The 25,868-nt window shown below is 55.0% G+C and overlaps 1 protein-coding gene across 3 annotated transcripts; it reads right to left on the bottom strand.

The window, feature by feature from the left end:
* Positions 1–61: 61 nt before the first annotated feature.
* Positions 62–25,868, bottom strand: SSU72 (SSU72 homolog, RNA polymerase II CTD phosphatase). 3 transcript variants are annotated; one of them, XM_073797601.1, is made up of 7 exons: positions 25,490–25,628; positions 20,732–20,889; positions 19,750–19,916; positions 15,592–15,735; positions 2,660–2,799; positions 1,887–2,005; positions 62–540 (listed from the first exon to the last, which is right to left on the bottom strand). In XM_073797601.1, exons 3-7 carry the CDS (start codon positions 19,881–19,883, stop codon positions 439–441), a joined length of 639 nt encoding a protein of 212 aa, XP_073653702.1. In that variant the 5' UTR covers positions 19,884–19,916; positions 20,732–20,889; positions 25,490–25,628; the 3' UTR covers positions 62–438. The 3 variants fall into 3 exon arrangements, with proteins under 3 accessions (XP_073653702.1, XP_033701213.1, XP_033701209.1); XM_033845322.2 differs by lacking the exons at positions 19,750–19,916; positions 20,732–20,889 and having other exon boundaries at positions 62–355; positions 25,490–25,868; XM_033845318.2 differs by lacking the exons at positions 19,750–19,916; positions 20,732–20,889 and having other exon boundaries at positions 25,490–25,864.

Below are 25,868 nucleotides of genomic sequence, written 5' to 3'. Positions count from 1 at the left end.
GCAGGGTACTCTGGATGAAGCCAGGACGACCAGCAACATCTACTGATGAGACAATGGCAGGTTCTTTCCCAAAAAGTACAGCCTGTTGCTTTATTCAGGGATTTGTACATTGCAGCCAGTTAGGGGAGACGGGAAAGGGGTGCTCAGTGAGAGGCAGATGGCTGGGGGCAAATGTGCTATCAACCATTTTTTTCTTTTTTGGTTAAAGAAAAAAAACTATAATCAATATCCCACTCATGAGTAAAAGTGGGATGGGAAACACTTGATTGTAATCTGGCGTTTATGTATATCTTCTCATTTCATATGTACAGTTTATTATTTGGGCACTGCTACCGTCCGTCCATCGGCAGAATACCTAAAGGTAAAAACAAACATCAGGAAGGAAGAAGTATTAACAAAAGGAAGCTCAGCAAGGTGGCTCCAGGCGGGCGGGGGCCATCAGTAGAAGCAGACGGTGTGCAGGAAGGTCCTGCCGCTCTTCTCCTCAAACTCCTGCAGCAGCTCGTCAATCTCGTTCTCCATGTCCTCCGTGTGCTGGATCTGGAGCCAGAGGAGAGCCGCCCTGAGCCGCCCCGGCCTGGTGCCGCCCGTGCGTGCAGGGCGGGGCGGGGCGGAGGGGAGCCCGACAGGGACGGGACACGGAGCGGCTGCAGCAGGGCGGGTGGCCTCAGATGCCACACATACGCGCACTGCAGACGCTCGCCGCCTGCACTGCCCCCACCCTGAAAATGAGCAGACCCGACCCAGACAGTACCGTCGCGGGCCCGGTCAGCCAGCAAGGAAGCCCAGGGGCCGTCCCGTGCACTGTAGCGGGTTAAGCAGCGCCTGTGGCCCCCACCCGCCAGCTGCCACTAGCGTCTCTCCCGGCTGTGAGGCCCACCGTGTGTGCGGTTAGATGTCCCCTGGTGGAGAACCACCGCCCTGGAAGGAGGCGGCCCTGCCAGGGGACAGCCCCAGGGTGGTCCGGGGCCAGCTCCTCAGCCCGCCTGTCCTGGCAGGGGCTGGCCTGCGGCCGAGGCCCCTCGCTGCCCCCCGTCTCGGCCTGCGAGCAGTGCCTCTCCTCTGCAAGCTCTCGCCAGCCCGACCCAAGTGGCTGTCACGTGTGCTATTTCTGGGACGTGTCAGCCCCTTCAGCCCTGTCTTTTGCCTGATGGCCAGACCATGGGAACAACTGCTGGAGCTTCAGCAGCCACCCTGGACCATGAGACACCTTGGGAACAGAAGTTGTGCCGGGCAAAGTAACAAGAGAGCAGGGGCCTGGGCCCCTCACACAGCAAACCCGTCCAGGCCTGCCTGTCTCCAGACTTCTTGGTTAAGCCTCGTTTTCTTCACTTTTCTATCACTCACAGTTAGTTGGCCTAAATGCAGAAGCCACAGGCCAAAGATATGACCAGACATATGAGTTGGGTCGGTCCTTTTGTCCCATCTAAGAGGAAATGTCTGGCTCTGAGCACAGCTGCACAGTGGCTGCAAAAGCTCTCGGGGTTTCCTGCACAAGGGAAGATGCCCAGGGCCACTCGGGGAGGGCTGGACGTCTGGAATGAGAAGTGCGGGGGCAGAGAGGGCCAGAGCCCTTTGACGCCATCTCTGGGGGCTCCCGGGCTCCTCTAGCTGTTTGGGGTCTTGGCAGGGGGCCTAAGTCCTGGGAGCCATCTCCACAGAAGCCAGACCCCGGCAGGTCACTCACCCCTGCAATCAACCTAAAACGCTCAAAGGTGCATTCTTTAGCCAGAGCTGACTCGGTGACTCTCACCTGTGGGCACCTCTGCATTTATGGGTTTTAACGTTTGGCAGTAAGCGGACCGTGAACCGAGCGGTGTGCTCGTCACGTTCATGCTGAAGCCCTTGTGTGCACGACGCAGGCCCGCCCAGGGCCCGATACTCACGCACTGGCAGAGCTCACAGATGAGGAACGCCCCCAGGGTGGCCTCTTCGTGGTTGTCCTGGATGTCCACGTTGATCACATGCACAGGCTGGCACGTCTCCTGCTCCCTAGAATTCAGATCTGACCGTGACAAGAGGACGGAAGTCAGAGGCCTCATAACAGAGCGCAGGAGGCTGTGCGCTGCCCAGCCTTCCTTCGGGGATGCAGTTAAGGACCAACATCAGAGCATCTGACCAGGCCGAGCACTCCCCCCCACCCCCAACCCCGGGAGGAGCCTCACGCCAAACACGGCTGGGACCGCAGGAAAGCTCGCGCTCATGAAGCTGGACCCCAGGCCACCTGGTCACACCTGCCAGCTCCAGCCTGTCCCGCGGGACAGCAGCTGACAGCACCCTCACTTACAAGGCACCAGGCCCTAGTCCCTCTGCACCACACGTGCTCCTGCTGTGCCACAAAGGCCCTGAGCCCGCACTGTGCTGTTGGCTGGCACAGGTGGTTTTGCCCTGGTGAACACGGTCAGCCCCAAGGCCACCATCTCCTGCCCCCACCCCCTCCCAGGGCCCACACAGGTCAGGGGCCCTCTGTCCACCTCTCTGTGGCCTTGCCCCATTTCCCCCGCCTGCCGGAGCCCACAGACGCACCGGGAACCCTTCTCCAGCCCTGGGCCAGGAACAGACACCACGCACAGGACGGCCCGGCTGCCTCAGAGGCGCTGGACGCACAGCAGGACAGAGGGCACGGCACAGGGCCTGGCGCTGCAGCTGTTGCGCTTACCTTCCACCACCTGGTCGTACACCCGCTCTTCACAGGTGAGGATCAGATCAAACAGATCTTTGCAGTTCTGGAACCTTTCTGGCCGGGGCTTGATCCTCTTATTTCTGTCCAGCATGTGTAAAATGCCATTCTGCGTGTAGCTGAGTGCCCGAGTTAAGGAACTCTGGATAAAGGCCCCGCTCCCCCCCAGCATCCGCGTAGGCGCAGCCACCCGCCCCCCCCCCCCCCCGCCCCCAGCAGGAGCATCAGGGCGACGGAGGCACGTGGGGGCAGGCTGGGCCGCAATCCCCCATCCCGCAGGAGACAAGTCAGGTGAGAGTGCTCGCCCCCAGCCCAGCCTACTGGCTGCCCTTGGACCCACACCTCTCCAGAAAGCAGACCTAGTGTCTGCAGCCTTCTCCCAGGTCCGTGTTTCCCCAACCAGGGATTGAAGCTGCACCCCCTGCAGTGGAAGCTCAGAGTCTTAACCACTGGGCCGCCAGGAAGTCACTGATGGCCTTTTTCGTCCTGCAGAGTCTTGGCAAACGCTCATGCTGAACCCAAGCCCTTTGGCAAAGACAAAGCTAACCTGGAAACCCAATCCCAAGCCTAGCTCAGCATGGCAGTGAGAGAATCCGGAAGCCCACCCAAGGGAGGACACGAAGAGCGTCCAGGAGGGAGAAGCCTTGGGTGAACTGAGGGCAGAGTGAGGGGAGCCCAGGCCCAGGACCTGGAAGGGCCGAGTCCCTCGGAGCTCGGATGGGCCACACAGGTCCCGCAGTCAAGGTCTGTGCCAAGCAGGTGGCCCTGAGCTGGAAGTGCCTCCTCTGGGACCCTCCAGACAGGACCCCACCCCCACCCCCAACCCCGATGGCTGTGTCCTCGGCCCCAGGAGAGGGCTCACTGCCCCAAAGACGAAGCCCGTGGTCTCTAAGGGTCATTCTGGATAGTTTGAAACAAGCATGTTGTCCACTCTACTCGGACACAGATGAGCTGATTTAGGAACTCTGAGGGATACATTTACTGTCTTTCCCAGATTTTAAGTTATGAGAGTTTATTTCAATGAGCTCGTATTACTCAAAATACATTTCCTACCTTCTTGGATGGTGAAAACGGCTTTTAAAATACATTTAATTAAGAGTTTTCACTTGAAAAGACACTTGACTGTTAGCTGTGGGGCGTTTTTGGTTCTTGCCATTTTTTAGACAAGCGTAATAACCACGGCCACCTCATGCTGGCCTGCGTCCCCGGGCTGGCCCTGCCGCCTCCTGGCTGCCCACAGCGGCTGCGCGGCTACATCTAGGTCTTCCTCCCCAGAACCTGGTCCTTCGGACACCTGGCATCTACGTCCGGCGGAAAGACACAGGCCAGGGAGGCCCCACGTGGTGCAGGGCTGGTGGTGGAGGCTCCCTGCACTCCCACAGTGGCTCCAAGACCGGCCACCCAGACAGCCCGGCTTCAGGTGACACCAAGGCTCACGGTGACGGCTCCCTCAGAGGGGAGGCCACCAGGTGCTCGGGGGGCTCCTCAGGGTCCCCAGCAGTCTTGCAAAGCCCCTTCCTTCTTTCCTTGACCCTCAGTTATGCACATAGATGATGTAACAAATGAAAGTCAGCTGCACATAACTGAGGACAAAAGGCCTAGTTCAGAGATCAAAGCCTCACCTTCATCAGTGTAACAAGGAAGGAGTAACAGGGACATTTTGAGACTCTTTTCTGGCAAATCCCGGATACGCAGGGCCCAGGTCGTGGGAGGCAGGACCAAGGACAGCGCATGCTGGGTGCGGGTGTGGGTCCTTGAGGATGAAACGACGAAACACTGGATTCCCAGGGACCTGCCTGAACTCCCGCCTCACACCAGGGTGAGACAGGAAAAGTGGGGATCAAGATGGCGACAGCTGTCTGCCACCAAGACAGAGCCTTCATTAGGGCCTGGCTTCTGAGGGAAGGCCCACGCTCTGTGCACGGAGGGAGGGAGGGAGGGAGGCAGGGGGCGTGCCCACCCCACGGAGGCTGGGATGCTGCAGACTCAGGGGCCGAGCACTCCTAGCTGAGCCACGACCTGCAGGGGCCAAGGCAGCAGGGCCCCGGCCGCTCGAGGCATCTGCACCGAACCCATCAAGGCCAAGCCCGTGGACCAGAGCTGCAAGGGAGCTGGGCAGCCAGGACCACCCCCTGGGGCCCTGCCAGGTGGGAAGGACACGTTAGGCCCCTAGAACCACTCCCACCCCACATGGGTGCTCCCCCAGCCAACAGCAACCTTGGGCCCAGAGGCAGCGGCAGGCCTGGCTGACCACAGTGGGTAAAGGGCCAGCCGACCTGCCGAGGCAGGAAGCCTCCTTTAGGGAGGGAGAGCTGGCTGGGGCCTCCCTTTGAGCTCACACGCTTGTCAGAAATAAACCCCCCAGGCGGGGAAAGCTAGCTCAAGAGCCCAACCCACGCGGACGGAGGCCGAGGTGAGTGCAGGCAGAGAACACGGTGTCTGGGCCCCTGCCCCTGCCCCATGTCTCCTGGGCTGCGGCTATGCGCCCCAGCTCACGCCTGGAGCCGCTGCACCTTCAGAGGGCGGGTCTCCCCCTCTCACCTGGGACAGATGAAGGGCGGCGTGGGCACCTCCTCTGCGGTGCAGATCCGCAGCTCCTCAGGAGTGGGGGCCCCAGAAAGACGAGAGGTTCTGTCTGCTGCCACAGGAAGTACGACAACAAAGGATCGTTCTGAAACACTCTGGGGTCCTACCCATCCAACGATGCAGACCCTGTCAGCGGAGAGCACGTGCTCTCGAAACTGCTACATGAGCACCGGCAAGCCTGCTGGAGCGACCCCGCGGGGGGCACTCAGATTCAGGATGGGCCCAGGGACTGTCCTGAGGGGAACACGGCAGGCACAGGGGGCTTGTGTCCAAAGTTCAAGGGCAAAAGGCAAACATACCGGAGGGTCTGAGATGCACCCAAAGGGACCACAGACCGGCCTTGAGCCAGGACCTGGGCCTGGAGGCTGCCCGTCCGGAGTGGCAGAACCTGCTCTGACCCGGGTGCCCGAGGGCTCCAGTCTGCTCTAGTTCAAGGCAACTGCTCAGATGTGAGGTTTAGCCCCCAACCACGAGTTCATCCTACATACGTGTGCTCAGCACGGAAAACAGGTTCAGCTGAACGCTTCTGTCTCAACAGTGATGCTGAGAGATACGGGCCTGACAGTGCGTCCGGCAGACGTGACTTCTGGGCGCCCGAGGCAACGCCTTCCCGAGCCCTCGGAGCGCAAGCACATCATTCCTCCTGCTGCCCCAGCCCAGCCATGTGGGGGGATTCGGCGAGGATGCGGCTCTGCTTCCCGTCGGACAAGGAGGGCCCGGGAGGTGGGCAGAGGGGGCCAGGCCGGCACAGAGCAGGCCCCGGTGCGCGGAGCCCATGCTGGGAACCTGGGATCAAAGCAGAGATGCCCCCTGTGAAGGCAGGTGGCTGAGGGCAGAGGCTGGGGCCAGACCAGTGAGGAGACGGATGGGCCGATTCCAGGGCAGGGGTGAGGCGCCGACAGAACCCACATACGGGGTCAGACGCTCCCTCGGAGGTTTAACAGTGGAGCCCACGCCCCCACGTCCCCTCCCAGCCCAAGGCCCAGGCCTCTGCTGAGGACCGGCCAGGCTCCCGCTCCCCCAGGGACAGAAGTACTTCCCTTCCCAGGGTCGGAAGTGACACACCTCAGCCTGGTCGCCCACAAACATCACCCAGCGCACGTGATGGAGACAAACCTGGGAAGAGACAGCCTCGGAACACCGAGAACAGAAGCAGGATCTCCAGGTGGAGTCAGAACCCCGAGGAAGTGGGCGAGGGGGGCCAGGGGCAGCGCCAGCCGAGCCCTGTCGGGAAGGCGCTTCCGGCAAGTGGCCTCCCAGGCCCGCCGGCCGCCACCACCTGTGTTCTCTCCCAACAGCCAGGCCCGGGAGCCCGGCTCTGCCCCCGCACTGGGGCTCTGGGAATGGAGTGGGCAGGGGGCGGCTCGGGCAGGCCCTGGCTGGACCGTTGCGGTGTGTGCTTCACCGAGAGAGGATGCCCTCGTCCGAGCTGTTCCTCGGATGCTGACCAAACGGAGCCCAGGGACTTTCAGCATCAGCACCTCTGCCCCCCAACGGCACCAGGTGTTTCCCGCCTCGAGGCTTAGCCCGGGGTGTGAACCCAAATCCCACGGCTGGAGCTGGCCAAGTGGGCTGTGCCCCAGAACACGCTCATCCCAGGCATCCTCCAACCTAATTCTACCTCCAGTACTGAGCTTGATCCAACTGAAACAGAAGATGCAAAACCCCTCACACAGGGGCCCAAGTGCCTCTGGGGGAAGGTCCTCAAAGACAAGGACCAGCCCCCCGCTGGCCTGGACGGGTGACCACTGGCCAGCCACGGGCAAGAGCTGGGGCTTCCGCAAACCCACTGGGCCGAGCACAGCACCAAGGTAAGCAGGACCTCGTGCCTCTGGAAGCCCACGGTGACCTCCCAACTCCAAATCCAGGAGTCTGGACCCTTGCTCAGCGGCCCTGCGCTCTTCTCTGCTGGATTCAAGAATCCACTCAGAGCCCTGCCCACCTGTGGGGCTTCCCTCTGGGGTGCCCGTCCCGGGGAAGGGGGAGGCAGCCAGGAGCTCCCTCCCTACACATGAAGCCTCCTGGGCACTGAGTGGATGCGCAGCTCTGCAGGGAAATGGGCCACCCCATCTTGGGAACAATTTAATCATTTTGCTCAAATTTTAGCCTCACTACCTAACGACAACCTCGCCACCTTCATTTCAGATGGGCACCAACCGCGGCTGCACGGGTCCAGCCCTCACCCATGCCCTCCCTGTGCCGCCAACAGTCTGCTGTCACAATACCCCCAGGGTTTTGTGTCAGAGCCATTAGCCTCATAGGCCTCGTGAAAAGCACAAGCCCAAGAAGCACAGTCACTGGCCACTGGGGGGGGCAGGACGGGTGACAACCTCGTGTCTGTGAAACGGCCACATCCCCAGACAGAAAACTTAAGAACAAACTGGGTGCCTCAGACACACGTGCTGCACAAAGGACGCCCTGGAGGACAGCGCAGAGAGCCACGGGATGCATAACTGGGCCGTTTTTTGGAACAGGGGTCACGTAGAAAAAGAATGATGAAAATTAGAAAAACAAACCTCTTGAGCAGCATGTGCAGAGAGGGTGCTCCAAACGGCCTGAGGCCCGCAGGGACCAGAAGCCTGTCTCATGAGCCGCCCGTGGGGCCGGGGCCGGGAGAGCAGGGCCACAGGCAGCCAGGAAAGGGCAGGACAAACCGAAGCAGAGGAGCGACTACAACTCCCCAGACTGCAACCAGGCAGCGAGGTCGCTTCGGTCGGGCCAAAGTCAGCAAAAAATGAATTGGGAAGTAGCAAATACGTTTCATCCGTAATCATGTTCTACACACACTAGTCACAGGCCCGGCTTCCAGAGCACGTCCCGGTCGTGTGGAGCCCCCCGGAGGGCAGCTGCCATCCCCCCCACCCCCCGCCAAGAACACAGCCTGGACCGGAAGGCGAGGAACACTCACCCGTCTGATCGACCAGGGCCCCTCCACCAGCCCTCCCGGGACGGGCGCAGCATCCTAGGGGCTCTGCTCGCCCGGCCTCTTCTGCACGGGGCCTGGGGCCCGGGAGGCAAGAACCCGCCATCCCTCTTCTTCAAAGGAAACACTCCCTGCACAATGGTGTTAGAAACAAAACAAAACAGTGACGGCCAGAAAGCAGACTCTGCAACCCTCCAGTCCAATGTCTCCTCCTCAGAAACCCGACCTCAGAAGCCGCCTTAAGTCAGCCTGAAGGGGACAGATGGCAGAGACAGACAACACCGTCTAACCAGGTGCGGCTTTAGCAGACTTTAAATAATACAAGTAGGGCTTCCCTGGTGGCGCAGTGGTTGAGAGTCCGCCTGCCGATGCAGGGGACACAGGTTTGAGCCCTGGTCCAGGAAGATCCTGCATGCCGTGGAGCAACTAAGCCCGTGCGCCACAACTACTGAAGCCTGTGCTCTAGAGTCCGCGAACCACAACTACTGAGCCCGTGTGCCACAACTACTGAAGCCTGCGTGCCTAGAGCCCGTGCTCCATGACAAGAGAAGCCACCGCAATGAGAAGCCCGCGCACCGCAACGAAGAGTAGCCCCTGCTCGCGGCAACCAGAGAAAGCCTGCGTGCAGCAACGAAGACCCAATGCAGCCAAAAATAATAAATAAATTTATTTTTAAAAATAAATAAAAGTGGTAGACCACTTGTCCAAATAGGGTAAAATGCTACATTTATTTAAATTTAAGAGGAAGCTCAAGAAAATATTTTAATAAATTGGCTGAATAAAAATGCAATGGGAAAAATATCTTTAGTCTTAGTGTTTTGTTTCAAATAGACACGTACCTACCCTCCAGCTGTGTGACATCATAAAAATTTTGATCTCAAAACAAAAGAGAAAACCTGAGTCCTAGGCTGGAGCGTTTTACTTACTTTTTGAGAAAAACCCCTCAGATCATGAATTAGTCTGCAAATACCAAATCACTTCTACATAAATGGTTCAAAACAGACTAAATCCCAAACATCACAGGGCGGCGGGGGGGTGGGGAGGGTGCGGTGGGGGAACAACGTGGTGATGCTCTAGGTGCCGATCTCCTGGCTGCCTACCGCCCACCTCCAAGCAGTGCCCGAGATCCACCCCAAACACTGTGAGTTCAAGGAAAAATAAAATGACCCCCACCCTCACTGAAATTCCACTTACTGAGTGATTTAAGCAGGAACAGCACCAAGCCCAGGGTGGCCACCGACCCAGACGTCCCTGGATGACCCCCCGTGCTCCCTGCCGAGCCCTGGCCAAGCTTGGCGTTCTCGAGACCACGCAGTTTGCACAAGAAACCAAACCGTCTGGCTAAGATGGAAGGAGGGTGGGGGGCTGGCCCAAGAGGCCAGTGGTCATTGCAAACCAACCCACCTGTGCCCAGCAGGGTTCCCCGTGGGGACCCGCGGGAGCAGCCAGGGTCGAGAGGCCTCTGAGAAACACAGCAGAGGAAGGAAGGGCCGCAAGCCTCCCAGGCAGGAAGCAGCCGAGAGGAGGAGCGCTGCCGAGTGTCCCCAGCTACCTGGGACACACCAAGGGCTGCCCGACATGGCCTGGCAGAGCCTGTCCTGACAGACTGTCCGTTCTTATTCTGGTGGTCATGGTGACGCCCTGCCTGTCCTGATGGGGCTGGGGTGGGGTGGCTGTGCTCCTGCACACGAGCCAGGGAAAGGCCGACGGCGGAGTTCAGGAGCTTACAGGTGACGCCCACGCACCAGGGAGATGCTCCACGAAGTGTCCGCGGAGATGGTGCTTTGGGGCCAGATTCCTCGAGCCCAACCGCGTGCCAGGGAGAGGCCCTGCCCTCAGACACGGACGTGCGACCCAGACCCTCCCTGAAGGCCCCCATGACAGTGCTTCTCTAGTTTCCAGGATGTGTGTCCCCAAAGACGCCCTGCTCAAGTCCCTCGCTTTAGAGGATGGCATCAGGAAGGTGCAGGTTCACGTGTGGACGGGGCATCTCGGGGGCAGGAGCCTGGGGCACCTAATGGCGACGCAGCTTGGGCACAAGGCCGCTGGTGTACGCACTCCTTCAGTCCCCATCCACATGAGGAGCGGTCAGTGCCGAGGTGGACATGGCTGGACCCCGTCAGGGTTCAGGGCCAGGGGGAAAGCCGTACCCACGCGCTGCTGGCACCTAGACCCACACCCGCCCACGGCAAGGCCCGCCCAGCCCACTCCCACACCTCCTCAGAAGCCCTGCCCTGAGGCGGGGGGGAGGGCATTCCTGATGCCCACCCGGCCCCCGACCTCGGAGCTGACACAGCTCATCCGGATTCCCACCGGCCGGCCAGCCCTCCAACACTGGCCACAGGCCACGGCCACCTCAAATTCAGACTCCAGACACATGCCAGGTGCCAACGGGAGGGGGCCAGAGCTGACTACTGCTCCCCCCCGCCAGGGAACCCTGACAACCCCTCACCTGTTATGGATGGAGACACCCTCCCCTCCAAGGCACCCAGTCTGTGTTTTCACGGCAAAGCAGCATGGATGCAAGAGGTCTCCCTCGAGCCACGGGGCTGGGGCAGCACAGGGGCCCAACTGCAGCCCCCCATGGCTCTGAATCGGGCCCCTTCCTCCCTGGAGCCGGGGGGCGAAGCCAGGGCAAGAGCAGGCCGGTAGGCGGGCGGGTGGCGCTGCAGCTGCTGTGCGTGGTCACGAGAACACTCAGCCACCAGCCATGGGAGCGGCGTCCTCAGCACACCTGGGTATGAGCAAGGCTGACAGCAAAGAGCTTTAGGCTTGAAATACTCTCAAAGGGTTGTGGCGACTGCTGGGACCCTCGAACACGAAGAGCTGATGCACCACAAGCTGTCACGAGGCCCCACCGCTCCTGAGGCTGGCGGCGGGAGCTCTGGCGTGGTCTGCAATGGCCTCGCCACCCCGGTCCCCAGTCAAAGTGAACCCACCAACGCGGGCTGCGGCGTCACCCACCGGCTACACGCTGCGTCTGCACCCCACCTGCCGCAGGCTGTGGGGACCCCGACCTGCCTTGCTGTCGCCTCAGGAGGGACCCCGCAGCCACCTCGGGCAGCCAGCTGCTCGACTCGGGGCAATGCCTGTCAGACATGCAAGCTTCTCTTCCGGCCACATGTGAAATACCTGAAGGCCTTAACTTTTATTTTAAGCCTGAGTGCTTTTCTAAAATCCAAAAGCTTAAGCATCAGTAAAACTAGATCAGAGTTTCCCTGGAACCAGTGTCTGGCTTAGGAACACACTCATGTGTTAAACAGACACTGTTTTCAGTAACCACTTGAAACCACAGCTGCCAACCAGGGTGAAATGAGATGGGGTCAGATAGGCGAGCTCACGCCAGGCACGCACGGGGCCAGTGAGGGTGACCAGGGACCGCCCACGACGGGGGTCAGGCAGGACACGCTGAAGGTGGGAGCCCAAGGGGCTTGGACTTGAAGTGCAGGAAGTGTCCTCAGGGCAGGGCCGGGCAGCCACCCCGTGCCACCGAACGCAGCAAGAGAAGGCGAGGAGGGTCTGACGAGACCCCAAGAACAAGGTTCTGGAAAAGTCCAGGGGCCTTGAGCAGGACGGAGCTGCTGTGTCCACTAACCTCGTACCCAGGATGGAGGCCCGGAGGCTGTGGGATTTATACTCTTAGAAATTACATTTATTATTACCTTTTACTCCAAGACAACAAAAATTACACAGTGGAGAAGCGAGTATACACATAAATTAACCTAAGGCCTAAAAGACAATGAAATTGAGAAACTGAAAATGAATAAACAAATAGTTAAAAAACAATCTAACCCCAGAGGTATTTAATTACAAAAGAGCCACAGGAGAAAGAGGGAAAGTATGCGAGATACAAGTTCAACACGCAGCCTCCACTTACAGGGTAAAGTCAGGATCTGGGCGAGTGTTAGTTATATCTGCACTGAAACTCACTGTTTGGGGAGCAATTGGTCACATGTATTAAAAATCACATGAACTATATTTAGAGCTACACATTCACTTGCTTTTTAAGACAAGTGGTTTTGTAACTCACAAAGCAATTATCCAAAACCAAGGAAAGATAGCTCTCCTGGAGCCGTGAGGACACTGCCAGCCTCACCTTTCCTGGCGGCCCCTCCTCCGTGACTGGGCCCAGGGACCCTGTTCCTTAGGTCACAGATTGGCCAGTCTTACATTTAGAAGAAAATGACTTATCTTCCCCCAAAAGTGCGCCAAGTAGGCTGAGGTTCAGCTGCAGATTCTGCTCAACTGATGCTGGAGAGCCCGGGAGGAAGCTCAGGTGTGGAAAGTGGCTCAGGCAGAAAATGGAAAGATCTGGAAGCCTCTACCAACTTGACACAGGAGGTACACTACAGCCCCCAAACGGAACACCAAGTTTGAAGCTGCTCTGTATTCAAAAGGACTCCAAGGCAAAGGGATGAAAAAACTTAAGGTCCACGGGAACATTTACACATAAAAGAGAACAGCTCAACGACAACGACAAAAGGACAGCTCAACTTCGGAAGTTAGGCAGAAGCTAGCTCCTAAAGACCCGTGCTGTACGACCTGTGGATCAGAAACGTCCAGAAGAGGCAGAGCCACAGGCGGGGCTGGGCCAGCAGCTGCCAGGGGGCTTCCTGGGGGGAAAACATCCTACAGTCTGCTGAGCGCACAGCCCCGTGGACCCGCGAAGCCGTGCACTTGAAGCAGGTAGATCGTCTCACAGTCAAGGACAGCTCCCGCCTTAGAGGCGTCCGAAGAGAAGACCCTCTTACATGCCCGGGGAGGGTCAGGTGAACCCAGATTTCCTGCACTATCGTTGAGAGTTCCCACAGGGGGAGGGAAACGTGAACCTCACCAGGCTGTCTGGCTCCTCACAGGGCTGGGCGACATCAGGCAGGTGCTCTGCGGCCACACCTGTCACCGCAGGACCGAGGCCGCAGCCTCTCAACCCAACCCACTCCTGCTTGTGGCGAGAAAACCAAAAGCAAAACCCCTATTTACAGCCAAATAATGAACAAATAAACTGCTTGGCTACTAACGACTACAGACCAGAACCCACTGAGGGCTCGAGAGCCACAGGGTCCCAGGCCCCAGCCCACAGGGCAGAGCGGTGCCCAGGCAAAGCCCGCAGACGTCTCCAGGGCCCACCTGTCCCTGCCAGCCACTTGGCCTCAACTCCCCGGCTCTGCCCAACAAGGGGCCTCTTCTCTTCCCTGAAAGCTCAAACGTTTGCTGCATGTCGTTTCGCCCTCGGGTCCCATCTTGCAGTATTCTCCTAGCTCTGCACTGTGGCCACAAAAGCCGCGTCTGCAAATGTTGGGTGTTCTATGCCACAGATTCAGGTTTTGACCTCGTCTGCTGTGTCCTGAGCACGTGGGGAAACGCGGGGCTCCCTGCCCCACGCCTGATCACCAACCCTGCCCAAGTTGGCAAGGCCTCCGGCCCCCCACCCCCTGGCATCCTGCCAGCGTCCCAGTGGACTCCCCGTCCCCCACTGCCGGCAGACGCTCCTCTGTTACTGGCCAAGGGCTGACTCAGGCAGAGCTGAGCATAGTGCCAGACACAGCCTTGTTTTGCCCCTTCCCACCCCACCCAGAAGGTAGAAATCCCACCCAAGTGAAGCCAGCAAAGCGACAAGGCTCCCTCCCAGAGGCTCGTGAAGGGCAGCCAACGCGGGGGGGGGGGGGGGGGTCTATGGAGGCAACTCCCCTACACGGGCCCGGACAGCAGGCACAACCATCCCCTGGACTGGATGCTGCTGGGGAGACCACAGGCCTGTACAGTCACCCCGAGAGGAGAGTCTGAGTTCTGAGAGGCTGGGCTCTGCCCCTTCGTTTAGAGCCACCAGGGACACGCACAAAATCCCTCCAGATTTGGTCTACAATGTGTAAATGCTGCCCATTCCCAGAAGTAGCTCTGATGTGAAAGACCTAACTTACAATAATTAAGGGAGTACAGACTAAGTGCATTATCTGTTGTCGTTTCTCTTGTTGAGTTTAAGTCTTTAAAAAACGAATGGTGCTAACTGAACAATAATCTTAAAAAATACTGGGTTGGCCAAAAAGTTCTTTCCGGTTTTTCTGTAACATCTTACCCTACAGAAAAGCCCAAAGAAATTTCTGGCCAACTCACTAGATGGGGTCTCAAGTTAAGCTCATCAACAGAGAGTTTTCAGTGCAAGAACCGAAAGCCTGGAGTTGGATCCCAGCTTTCCCAGGGGAGCGGCCGTGGCTGGCGCCTCTCCACAAGGTTAGGACGGCTCTCACCACACGGCACCGCCACGCGGAGCCCAGGACACGGCTGGCATCTCCCCGGCAGTGTGCAGAGCTGTTCCTAACGTGGTCTGCGCCTTCTGAGAAAGGAGTGTGTGCGCAAGGTGCGCTGCAGGGTCTCTTGGGGCTCCCACACCCCCGGGAGGGCCTTGGGACTGCATGGGGCAGCGGGGGGTGCTGGTTCTGGTGGGCGTGAGTCCTGGACCCCCAGCATCAGTGCCCGGCTGGGGCACTGACGAGAAATACCTGCATTTCTGCCCCAATGCCCCCACCCGACGTTTTCCCTTGCAGCTGGGGAGGAGCGGGCACGGGGTGGAGCGTGCAGCAACCACCAGCGTCCAGTGCGTTTTGCTGGAATGACCTCCGGGGCCCCTCGCAGCTAAGTAATCTATAGGTGTACAGAGAACATTCGTAGTTTATTCACAATTGCAAGAACGCCGAAGTGAAGGAAGCTTTCCACCCGGTGTCTATACTCCTCTCGCTTGGGATGTGTCTGGTCTCCATCCTGAGAACCACCGTCACTCATGGTAACATGAGGTGTCCCAGGAATTTAAAGCAGCCCGGGGTGACCGTGAAGTGTCTGGTCAAAACCCAGCCAGCAAGGATGATTTTAATATCCACAGCCTGGGGTCACATTCACACGAATCTGGCTTTAAAATACCTTCCTTTCGCGTGAGTCTTAGGAAGCAGACAAAGTCTGTTTTGTCTCTTCCTGAAAGGAAGTCAAGTCCTCTCAAATTCCCTGCTTCTAACATGCTTCCTTCGGCACCCAATGTGGCCCTCTCATGAGCTGCCCCTCCAGAAAGAGCACCAGAGTGTGAGGCAGCCGCCCGTGAACCAGTGCACACCCACGCCCACACCTACCTGCAGTGTGCAAAGCCACGGATGGCAGGGTCCCACCTTCCTCACCTAAGCTGCTCTAATACCGTATCACAACCTTCCCCGACTGTGTCCACGTGGACTGCAGCCCACGGCCCCGAGTGGCTCCAACCTCTGGACGGTCCCGTGAGCACCAGAACAGAAACCCAGTGACCCCGCACACCTCAAATGGGCCGCCGCGTCCCCTGCCTCACAGGTGCCCCTGAGTGGTGCCCACAGGTGACACCTGTCAGAGACAAGCACACAGGGTTAAAGGGCAACCACTGGGATGCAGTTCTTTGTCTTTCCTAAGGAGATCGTTGTACATCTGGTCATATGTGGTTTTGAAATCATAAACGTTTGGCTTGTCGGGTGCTGGTCCTGGAAGCTTCACATGAGTTCCTGTTCCAAAGGACCGGACACTGAATCCTCGTTTGCTGAAAGACACAAAACGACAGAGAATCACAGTTGGACTAAATGAGACACAATATGCTAAAAAGGGAAATGGACTATATGAACAATTTTGTTGGTCTCAAAGAACACGTTTCTCAATTCTTAACTCTAAGTATTTTATTTGCAAATTTAAAAAAATCCTGTAGCACGTTACACAAAAGCTAGGTGAAGCCAATCCCAACAGAAGACAAAGGATCCTGGAACGTAGGGGAACGAGGTGGATGTCTGTGATGGCCACAGGATAGACACGTGGTAGAGGGAAGATTTCACCTAGAACGTCTTGTCATCTGACTCCTGTCCTGGTCTCTAGAAGGAAACCATTTGTCCAGGTTTCCAGCTGCCGTGATGCAGGCTTCCCAGGACCAAGAATAGAGTTTCCGGAGCCCCGGAGCAGAGGGACACTCCCCCGGCCTCCTACCTCGAGGCGCCAGCTGCGAGGGCCAGAGATAAGGGAATGGCTGAGTGTCTCCTAATAAACTGAGGGAACCTCCTTGACAGGCAGCGTCCACGAGCCACAATCGCACCCTAAGCAAGAAAGGTCATCGCACACACTGCGGCCCCAACGCCATCCTCACTCAGACCCCAGCTGCAGACCCCATGTTCCCTCAAACTCACAAGCGGTGAAAGCCAACACTGGGAGTGTTCAAAGCGTCTACGTGAAACGGCCTTCTCATCCTAACCTCGTGTTTATACATCACTAAAACGTCCGTGTGGAAGCATCCCTGCCTGCCAACTCGGGAGCAGGCCCCAGGCCCACCAGCCCCGACGTTCTCCTCACGGCCCCGCAGGCTCTGAGGCGGCCGCGGTCACTGTCTCAAGCTTTTTTGTACATTTTATTGCAGCTCAGGGGTGTCTGGCCACATCTGGAGGCCCACGGAGGAGCGAACGTGTCCATGCACACATGTCCCAGCACGTGGGGAAGCCCAGGTCTGCAGGCGCCACTCCCCCGATCCCTCGTGGGCACCGATGCCTCTCTGCTGAAAGGCGGACAAATAAGGGAGGAAACCTCACTCGGCCCCCAGCGCCTGTGGAGCGAGACCCGTGGTCTCTCCCAGCAGACACAGCACTTCTAGAAGCCCAGCCCGAGAGTCACTGTCCCTCCCACAAAAGACAGGAAGGACCCACAGGTCACTTGCTGTCACTGTGAGAACGGGGAGGGACGCGAGGAGCGCAGCCACTGCGCCTGGTGCGACAGAGCCTCACAGACACACGTTTTTAAAGCACTTCTCATCCGGTTTGGGTCAAACACCTTGCCTGAGTCCTCTGAAGCTGGTAATGTCCCTCTGTCCCTGGAAGGCCCGAGCTGTGCCCTCAACCAGGCCCCAGAGGTCACTGTGATGGAGAACACGGGGGACAACAGGCACGACTGAGGAGTGAATGGGGCCATGGCCACCTGAGCTGTAAATGGACAACAACCAACCCAGCCCCAGTTTACGTGCAGCTCCGGGCCCCGGGGACACGGAGGCTGGGATGCAAGGGCCCAGCCACACGGGCACCTCCACCCACAGGCTCCAGCAGGTGCCCAACAGACCACGTCACCCAACCCGTTTCCTCACCAGGTCAGGTACGTACAATAAAAGAAATGTTCTCTGTCAAAGGACCAACAAGGCAGGGATGAAGACCCCCTTGACAACAGCCGCGCGGGGGTCACACTCTCCCAAGACAGTGACCGGGAACAGGTCACGGCCACGGGCGCCATGGGAACACACAGCAGTGGGCCACGCTTGTCTTGCTGGCTTCATGATTTGCCACTACTCCACAAGAACTGCCCGAAACAGAGAGCTTATCCTCATAGTGCCAAGCCCCTCACCCCAAAAATACCCTGGAGGGAGCAGGTCCTTGAGAGAGGAACGTGTGCTATGGAAAAACACTAACCCACAGAAGCAAGGTCCCTGAGGGCTTGGAGCTGAGTCCAGTCCCTGCAGAGGGAGCCCAAGGTGTGACCCTGCCAGGAAGCGACACAGTGACTGCGTGAATCCAACTGCTCGACACACTCCTGGGGCCACGCCGGGCCTGTCTCCAAAGGCCACGTATCTGTTCACAAGATCTTGGGAGAAAGGCCTGTCTTCTGGTGGATGCTTTAAAACGAGCCATTTGAAACCAAATAATGAGTGAGTTAAATGTGTGAGAGAGAGTGCCTTTACAGGTCAGAATGCGAAACCACGCTGAGACCACCTTTCTCAGCTAGCTACCCAAGAAGCCTGCTCCAAAAGGGGTCCCAAAAATCATTTGGGGGAACAGTGGGAAAAACAAAACGCTTCCCAACAAAAATAAGTGAAAGATTCATTTAGACACAGTTCCTCCATCACTTTTTTAAAAAAAAATCAGTATTTCTACATCTCAGTCATCCCTTTGAGATGCTTACTCATAATTAAAGAACTTATTTACATGAGCCCAACTCTTAAACCTAAGTTCAAATTTATTAAAATGAGCCCAAGCACAACTACTCTTGAAATACATTAATGAAATATATACTGAATAAGTCTTAATTTAGCCAGGCAGCAGCAAAGGAGACTGTTAAATCCCCAATGGCTAAAGTTTTAAGACTGAAAAACCACCACCACTTCTACTGGTGGCAGGTTAGCCATTCCATTTTTGATCCAATGATATTTTCTGGAGCTTACTATATGTGCTGGGGATTCAGCAGTGATTGAAACAGACCTAAATCCCTCTCCTCAGATGCTCTGGGAGTGGGAACAAAGTAGGTAACCCTCCAGGACACAGGACGGGGGAAGTGCAGAGATGGCAAAGCTGTGGGGCTGGGGGTGATGGGAAACAGGGTGCCTGGGGGCTCCCAACACATCCTGCACCCCGTAATGCAGGCCCCAGACAGGACCCCAGGGTGTTCCTGGGGTTGGCGTAGGACATGTGTGCCACTGAAAAACTGCCCATAGGGTTCCCAAGAGGCCCTAGGTGGAGAGGTCCCAGCACAGGGTCTCACATGCCCCTGCCTCCTGCCGGGGCAGCGAGCCTGAACTGCCCGGGTGGACAATCTCCTTCCCTTACCTCCTGTCACAACAGGGGCTGAGGCGTGCGCTAGGTGTCCAAGTGAAACACTGTCCATATCCCTAAAAGTAGATCACCCCAAAGATAACCTGGGCCCATTTTCCACACGGCTGATCCCTAACAGGGCTTCTAAGAGGATGCCTGCTAGGTCTCTGAAAGGCTGGGTGAGGTCTCTCCTACTAGAAACCGTCGGGGGAGGGGGGCCGCAGCTGCCCTCTCCTCACTGCCCTCCCTAACTGCCTGAAATGTTACTCAAGCATATTTAAAAATAAAATGAAACCCCAAAAGAGGAATTTACTGGCAGAAGAATTTAAACTGCACACACAAAATGAAACCCAGTTTGTTCTTCCCCCAACAAAATGGTCACAAGTGGCAAAAAGGCTAGTTAACAACAGAAGCCCTGTTTCTTCTAAGCTCATGCAACTGACAAAACAGCCCATCTTGTGTGTGACTATGTACAGTGACGATGTGTTTCTCACATAAAAGAACTGAGCGCTGTAAAAATATTGCTGACCACCGAAAGGCTTTGTCTCAGGGGCCAATTATTTTGTATGTTAAACAAATCTTCCAGACAAGTATTTATCAAACTTGTCTTTATAGGTATCAAAAATCTATCAGAAAAATATAGAAATTATGTTACACATTAAGATACAGAAATGTTAAGTTATAGAAAAGATTACACTATCATAAAAAACATTGGGGCTTCCCTGGTGGCACAGCGGTTGAGAGTCCGCCTGCCGATGCAGGGGACACAGGTTCGTGTCCTAGTCCGGGAGGATCCCACATGCCGCGGAGCGGCTGGGCCTGTGAGCCATGGCTGCTGAGCCTGCGCGTCTGGAGCCTGTGCTCTGCAACGGGAGAGGCCACAGCAGTGAGAGGCCCGCGTACCGCAAAAAAAAAAAAAAAAAAAAAAAGTTGAATTTTGGGAAACAGAATTGTTTCAGTTGTTATCCTGATGCCTAAAGGTAAAATAATAAAGTTAAAATGAATACCAATCAAGAAAACACCCAGGGCTTCCCTGGTGGCGCAGTGGTTGAGAGTCCGCCTGCCGATGCAGAGGACACAGGTTCGTGCCCCGGTCCGGGAAGATCCCACATGCCGCGGAGCGGCTGGGCCCGTGAGCCATGGCCGCTGAGACTGCGCGTCCGGAGCCTGTGCTCTGCAACGGGAGAGGCCACAACAGTGAGAGGCCCGCGTACCGCAAAAAAAAAAAAAAGAAAACACCCAAATTTACAGTATGGGTTATGCCATTTTTTTTCTATTTTCTATAGTGTGGTTATTAACCTAATTCAAAGCATTATTGTGGCTAAGACTGAAATCCTAGACCACTGCAAACCTTCTGAAAGTAGGACCTGTGTCTGAGTAGGACACAAGATGCTTACGAGCATAAGTCACCTTTACTACAGGTAAAATCGCCCACTGCTTAATCAGCCGTTTCTAGCTACACAATGACCTCATGCTTACCCAACACAGATCAACTGCTCGAGCACCATCACACTATAACGCCTGCCTGCAGTTTCACTGTGGTATAGCCACAAGCTGGGAAGATCAACTTCCTGAAATGTTAATATTCCAGTAAAGTTGATGTCACCCCTAGTAAAACGTCAGCCTAAGCACTTCCCAATGTTTTCTAGGGTTTATTTTATTCTCACCCTCCCATAGGTCAAGAAGAAAACAAAAGGCCTCTCAGCATGAGATCACCACGCATGGAGCTTGTCAAACGTGCCACTTTGTTTAGCGCCCAAGAGAGCTCCTGCTTAGATGTCCCTGTTCCAGGCCAGCTCTTCCTCGACCCTGGCTTCTCGAAGGCCAGCTTGCTCTGCCGGCCACTGTCGGCCTCCCCAGGGTGCAGGGCCAGCAGAGTAGGGCCTCAAGATCTGGTACTTCAGCTGTTCCAGTCCCAGCACTGCCCTAAGCGCTACTAACCATGGTGAACCCGCTCAACTATCTTCCCTGGGCTCGACCTGTTCTCACCTACAGAAGGTTGGAGATGATGATCCTTAAGGCAGGGGAAAATGTTTTAGCTGCTGGAACTGATACCATGCTTGGTCTACCCAGTTTCGTCTCAATGTTCACATCCAAACAGAAATCTACCTTCTTCCAACCAAGCCTTCTGGTCTTAGTTCTGCCTCCTGAAGACAAAAAGCAAAAAAACAATGCAGAGTCCCTTAAAATCTATGATGGCAAACGTGTCCCCTGTAGGCACCTCTTCTAACCTTATACACACAATTTCAAATCTTCCACCTCCCCAGATAGTTTCCAGTTTACCTTCCTCAAGTGTACCCAGAAACAAAGTATCAAAAATGCAGCCAAAGGGGCCGCAGGGGATAGCGGACAATCCCTCCCTGGTTTAGAACAAGAGGCTTCTGGAAATGTGTTCAAGACAAGGGGAGAGTTTAGCACCGTCTGGGAGAGTGCTGTGTCAAGCCGTCTGGGCTCACTCAGATCCTGTGTTCAGATCCCAGCAGCCCTGAGACTCAGTCCCCTCTGGGAGAGGCTGTCTGAGTACCTCCATCCCAGTGTGGCTAGAGTCCACATACTCTACTCATGACATTAAGACTTGAGCGCCCCACCCCAAATCGGAGAATCACAGGACCTCAGCTGACTGTCGCACTCCCCGCAGCCTAGATCCTCCTCCAGCCCGTGTTCTATCCCATCAGTTCTGTCACTCATCCGTCAGCACTGGAGCCCCTTGTAGCCAGATCCTTGCTGTCACTCATGAGCTGGGGCTTCTTGCTCTGGGTATTATCTCCTCACCTGTGTACGTGTGCACATCCTAAGAGTTGTGAGGACGAAATCAGATGGCATTTGCAAAGCACCTGGCACAGAGGAGCTCAAGAGACTGATTCTAACCTTTTTTCTTCCACATCTGCAGCCTCTCTGCTCATCTTCCCAAAATCAAACTGCTCAGGAAATTATGATTGAAAACAGTAATTTAGAGAAGTCTTTCTTTAAAATCTGTTTTGAATTGCTACGATTAAAAACAGCTTCCAGGGCTTCCCTGGTGGCGCAGTGGTTGAGAGTCCGCCTGCCAATGCAGCGGACACGGGTTCATGCCCCAGTCCGGGAAGATCCCACATGCCGCAGAGCCGCTAGGCCCGTGAGCCATGGCCGCTGAGCCTGCGCGACCGGAGCCTGTGCTCCGCAATGGGAGAGGCCACAGCAGTGAGAGGCCCGCGTACAGCAAAAAAAAAAAAAAAAAAAACCAGCTTCCAAAAATCAGCAGGCCCCTTGACCTCTAACAGAGAGTTTGGAACAAAAAAATAAATTAATTGGTTCCAAAGGGACACCTTAATCCACAGAGTACAAAGAACAGGAGGCTCTGTGGAAATAAACATAGTCTTCCTGCACCCCTTAAAAAACCTGAATGGCTCCAGGACTAGTATTTCAAACAATTTAGTCTCAAAAGATCAAAAATGATCACCCCAGGGAACATTATGACTAGCTCTAGAAAACGCCAACATTTATTAACACTTGTATTTGACTTCTCAGAAAAATACAGCCTGAGCAGATTTTCAAGGGGGCAAAAATAAAATTGAGTTTCACTAATAAATGACCTAGCGCGCATGCTTGATCAACTACATTCCTTATGATAGTTCATTTCAGAAGTTTTCCTACGCATAGTTTTATTTAGTTGTAACCAAACTGCATACACAATTTTCCTGTTTTCACTTATACATTTCTTTTTTTGGCCATGCCCTGCAGCATGTGGGATCTTAGTTCCCCCACCAGGAATTGAACCTGTGCCCCCTGCATTGGGAGCTCGGAGTCTTAACCACTGGACCGCAAGGGAAGCCCCTCATGGTACCTTTTTTTTTGTTTTTGTTTTTTTTTGCGGTACGTGGGCCTCTCACCGTTGTGGTCTCTCCCAACGCGGAGCACAGGCTCCGGACGCGCAGGCTCAGCGGCCATGGCTCACGGGCCTAGCCGCTCTGCGGCATGTGGGATCTTCCCGGACCGGGGCATGAACCCGCGTCCCCCGCATCGGCAGGCGGACTCTCAACCACTGTGCCACCAGGGAAGCCCTATCGTACCATTTTTTAAAATTTATTTATTTATTTAATCGTACCATTTTTAAATGCTTTTCACAATCATCTTCAAGGCCTAAGTCTCTAAATCTTTTATAAGCTCTACTAGTTGTAACAAAAACCATCATATAAATTTCTTAAACATCCTTTTAAACCCTGTAAGTTATCGAAAGAGATAAAGCCATAAATAATTTTCAAAAGTGAAAACGACACAAAAAGTTGTTCAATCTCAACAGCAATTTTAAAACTAAAGGGCGAGATACTTTTGCCCCAGCAGCATGAAAAGATATAAATAATGCCCATATTGTGAGGAAATGGGAATTCTATAAACAGGTACTTTTCTGGAAGGCAGTTTGGCAGAATGTATGAAAATGTAAAATATGCCTACTTTTTGACTCAGCAATTTATGCCAAGGAAATAACTAGAAAAGTGTACAAAGATACTTAAAATGGCACAAGAATGTGGACATTATAAAACTGAAAACCAACCACCTGTTACGGGGAGTGGTTACCAAAGTGACTGCTGCACAGGATTGCTCTGAGTACTGGCTCATGGTTTTGTAACCACTGCTATTACTCAACATGAATAGATATGTTCAAATCCAATGTATAAAAATAAAAGCAGAAATGAATATTGAAATCAAACTATGTTCACGTTCTGTGGAGAGATTACCTAACAGTGCTCTGGCCTCCCTTCAGTGTGTGTCCGGATGCCTGCAAGAACATCCAGAAAGAAGGGTGTACCCCAAAATGGTACCGTGATCCTTATCTTCTTCATCTTCTATATTTTCTACAGCGAGGATTTTTTGCAACAAGCAAATACTATCATTTTAACAAAGGAAAACACCCCCCAAATATAAGCATTTTAGAAATTAAAGATTCACGTCTAAAATAACTTCACATTCATGATACAAATAATGTATGTTACCCTAAACTTACCTCCTTTTGCCCTCATTCTGAATCTACTTTTCTCATGAGTAAATTTGAAAAATAGTAAAATGGGTAAAAGTACACAAGCATTCCTACTTGGTGATTATTTGGGGGCTCTTCTGCACCCTCATTTCCGCAGGAGACCCAAGGCTGTGCCAGTTACTTTGAACTAAGCAAGGGCTTAAATCTTGCTGGTGACTGTCTCAGGGCTATCAGATAGGCAAGACTTTGGAACTGATTTACTAACAAAGTTGCTACAGGAAATTTAAAAACATTTCCTTTTGTAAGATTTCACCCCAACTTTGTTATGCAGATAGAGAAGAGCTTAAATAAAGGATCACCAGCCAGAACCAGCAGAATGAGGTGGTCTCCAGATCACTTGTCATTCTAATTAAAGACATTAAATTTTATTTTCCTTGAATAATTTTCCTGGAGCGTGAACCTTGCAATCTTTTCCTTAAAGTTACCACTTTTAGTGACTCTGAACAGATAAATGCAGTTTGGGGATCAGATCCAGCACACTGTAATTCTTGCACTTTTCCAATTTTAAAACAACTTTACAGTTTAAAAAAATTCTAGTTTAGAAACGAACTCCACATTGGTTTGTAAGGTTCGAAGCCTATCACACTAGACCAAAAAACAACATTAACTGAATACTGCAGACAGTGTGGTAGATGTTAGGAAGAATTAAACTCATAACTAGCAGATCGTGGACACCTGGTGCGTCCAGCTTCATTAAAAACGAGGGGCGAGGGAGAATTCTGATTTCCCCAGGAGAGTCAAAGCTGACTGCCGTAGTAGAAGCAGCGAGGCATGGTTGTCCTGTAATGTCCACATAAGAAAACTTCAGAAGAAACGGCAGTTTCAACTTTTACTATCAAAGTTGACATGTACACCAAACTTTAACTGTAATGCAAGGTGTCAATTTCACATTCTGTAAAGTGATTTTGAACGAAAAAAAATTTATCAAACGGGAATAAAATTTTATTAAACATATACAACACCGGCGTCACAAAAGGGGAGTTAGCACTGAAACGTGAAACCAAACTCACGTGTGGTTCAGAAATTATCGACTGGAGATTTTCCAAGGGAGGAGAAAGGATTTTTTTGCATGAGACTTGAAAAATGTAGATAGAAGCAAATACACAAATGCATGAAATTAAAATAGGCCATTTCCGTGTTTTTACGACTTGTTCTACCCTGAGATCCTGTCGCGCAAGTTTTCCATATTTGATAAAAAGGCGACACGCCCTGGACACAACCGGCCTATCCTCTCGTGGACCCTAACCTTCGTCTTGCAACTTACCGCCTCACTGCTGAGCATTTTACAGAGGCCATGATTTTCAGATACACAGACGTGCGTACGAAGTAGACGCGAACAGCATCAGCCTTTCAGGTTTACTAGCAGTTTGAGGTTTCAGCGACCCGGAAACATTTCGGCTCAGAATGTGAATTTTTCGCGACGCTAAGCACACGTGGGGGACCGCGCGGCGGACCGAGTTTTGTCGATTCCTCGCTGCGCTCGGCCCTGTAGCCAACGAGCCTGGAGGCGGCGAGGCCTCTCGGCCGTCCTTCGGGGGCCGCCGCGCACCGCCCGCCTGGGAACCTGGGCCGCCCAGCACGGGTCAGGGAGAACCGGGGCCGGGAACCGCGGCCGCCGCCACACAGCACGGGCCGGGAGCCGGAACCGCCCAGCACGGGCCGGTCGGCCGGAGGGACGGCCGGTCGGCCGGCGTCCGCGGGGCGCGCTGGGCCAGGGCGGATGCCCCAACTACCTGAGGATGTTGTGCGCCTCCATGCTTCGGTTCTGGTTGCTCGAGCACACCACCGCCACCCGCAGCGGCGATGACGGCATGGCGGCGGCCGCACGGTCCGCGACTCCCGCTTCGGGACTCCCACCCAGCCGCGCCGCTTCCGCGCGAGCAAGATGGCGGCCCCGGCGCCCGGAAGTCATTACGCGAAGTGGCGGCGCCGGCGACGTAGCGCGTCAAGACGCGCGGCGCTGGCGTGTGTACGGCGTCCCGGCGGCTTCCCAGCGCCGGCCCAGAGAGCTGGACCGCGGGCCGTGGGAGGCCCAGCTCCCCGGGCGCCAGACCGGCCAGCGAGCGCGCCGCTGCTTTGGGCGCGAGCGCCGAGGCCGGCGCTTGGCACGGA

Source organism: Tursiops truncatus, chromosome 1 (genome assembly GCF_011762595.2).
Source record: "Tursiops truncatus isolate mTurTru1 chromosome 1, mTurTru1.mat.Y, whole genome shotgun sequence".
In the NCBI taxonomy this organism is placed as follows: Eukaryota; Metazoa; Chordata; class Mammalia; order Artiodactyla; family Delphinidae; genus Tursiops; species Tursiops truncatus.
This window is presented reverse-complemented; position numbering and strand designations above follow the sequence as displayed.

Coding starts and splice junctions, on each gene's coding strand:
- SSU72 (XM_033845318.2), bottom strand. CDS start 25,668: ATGACTTCCGGGCGCCGGGGCCGCCATCTTGCTCGCGCGGAAGCGGCG. Junction 2,800..15,591: donor CTTAGGAAAGACAAAGAACT/GCATCCCAGTGG, acceptor TCGGGCACTCAG/CTACACGCAGAATGGCATTT. Junction 541..1,886: donor TCTGTGAGCTCTGCCAGTGC/GTGAGTATCGGG, acceptor CTCTGGCTCCAG/ATCCAGCACACGGAGGACAT.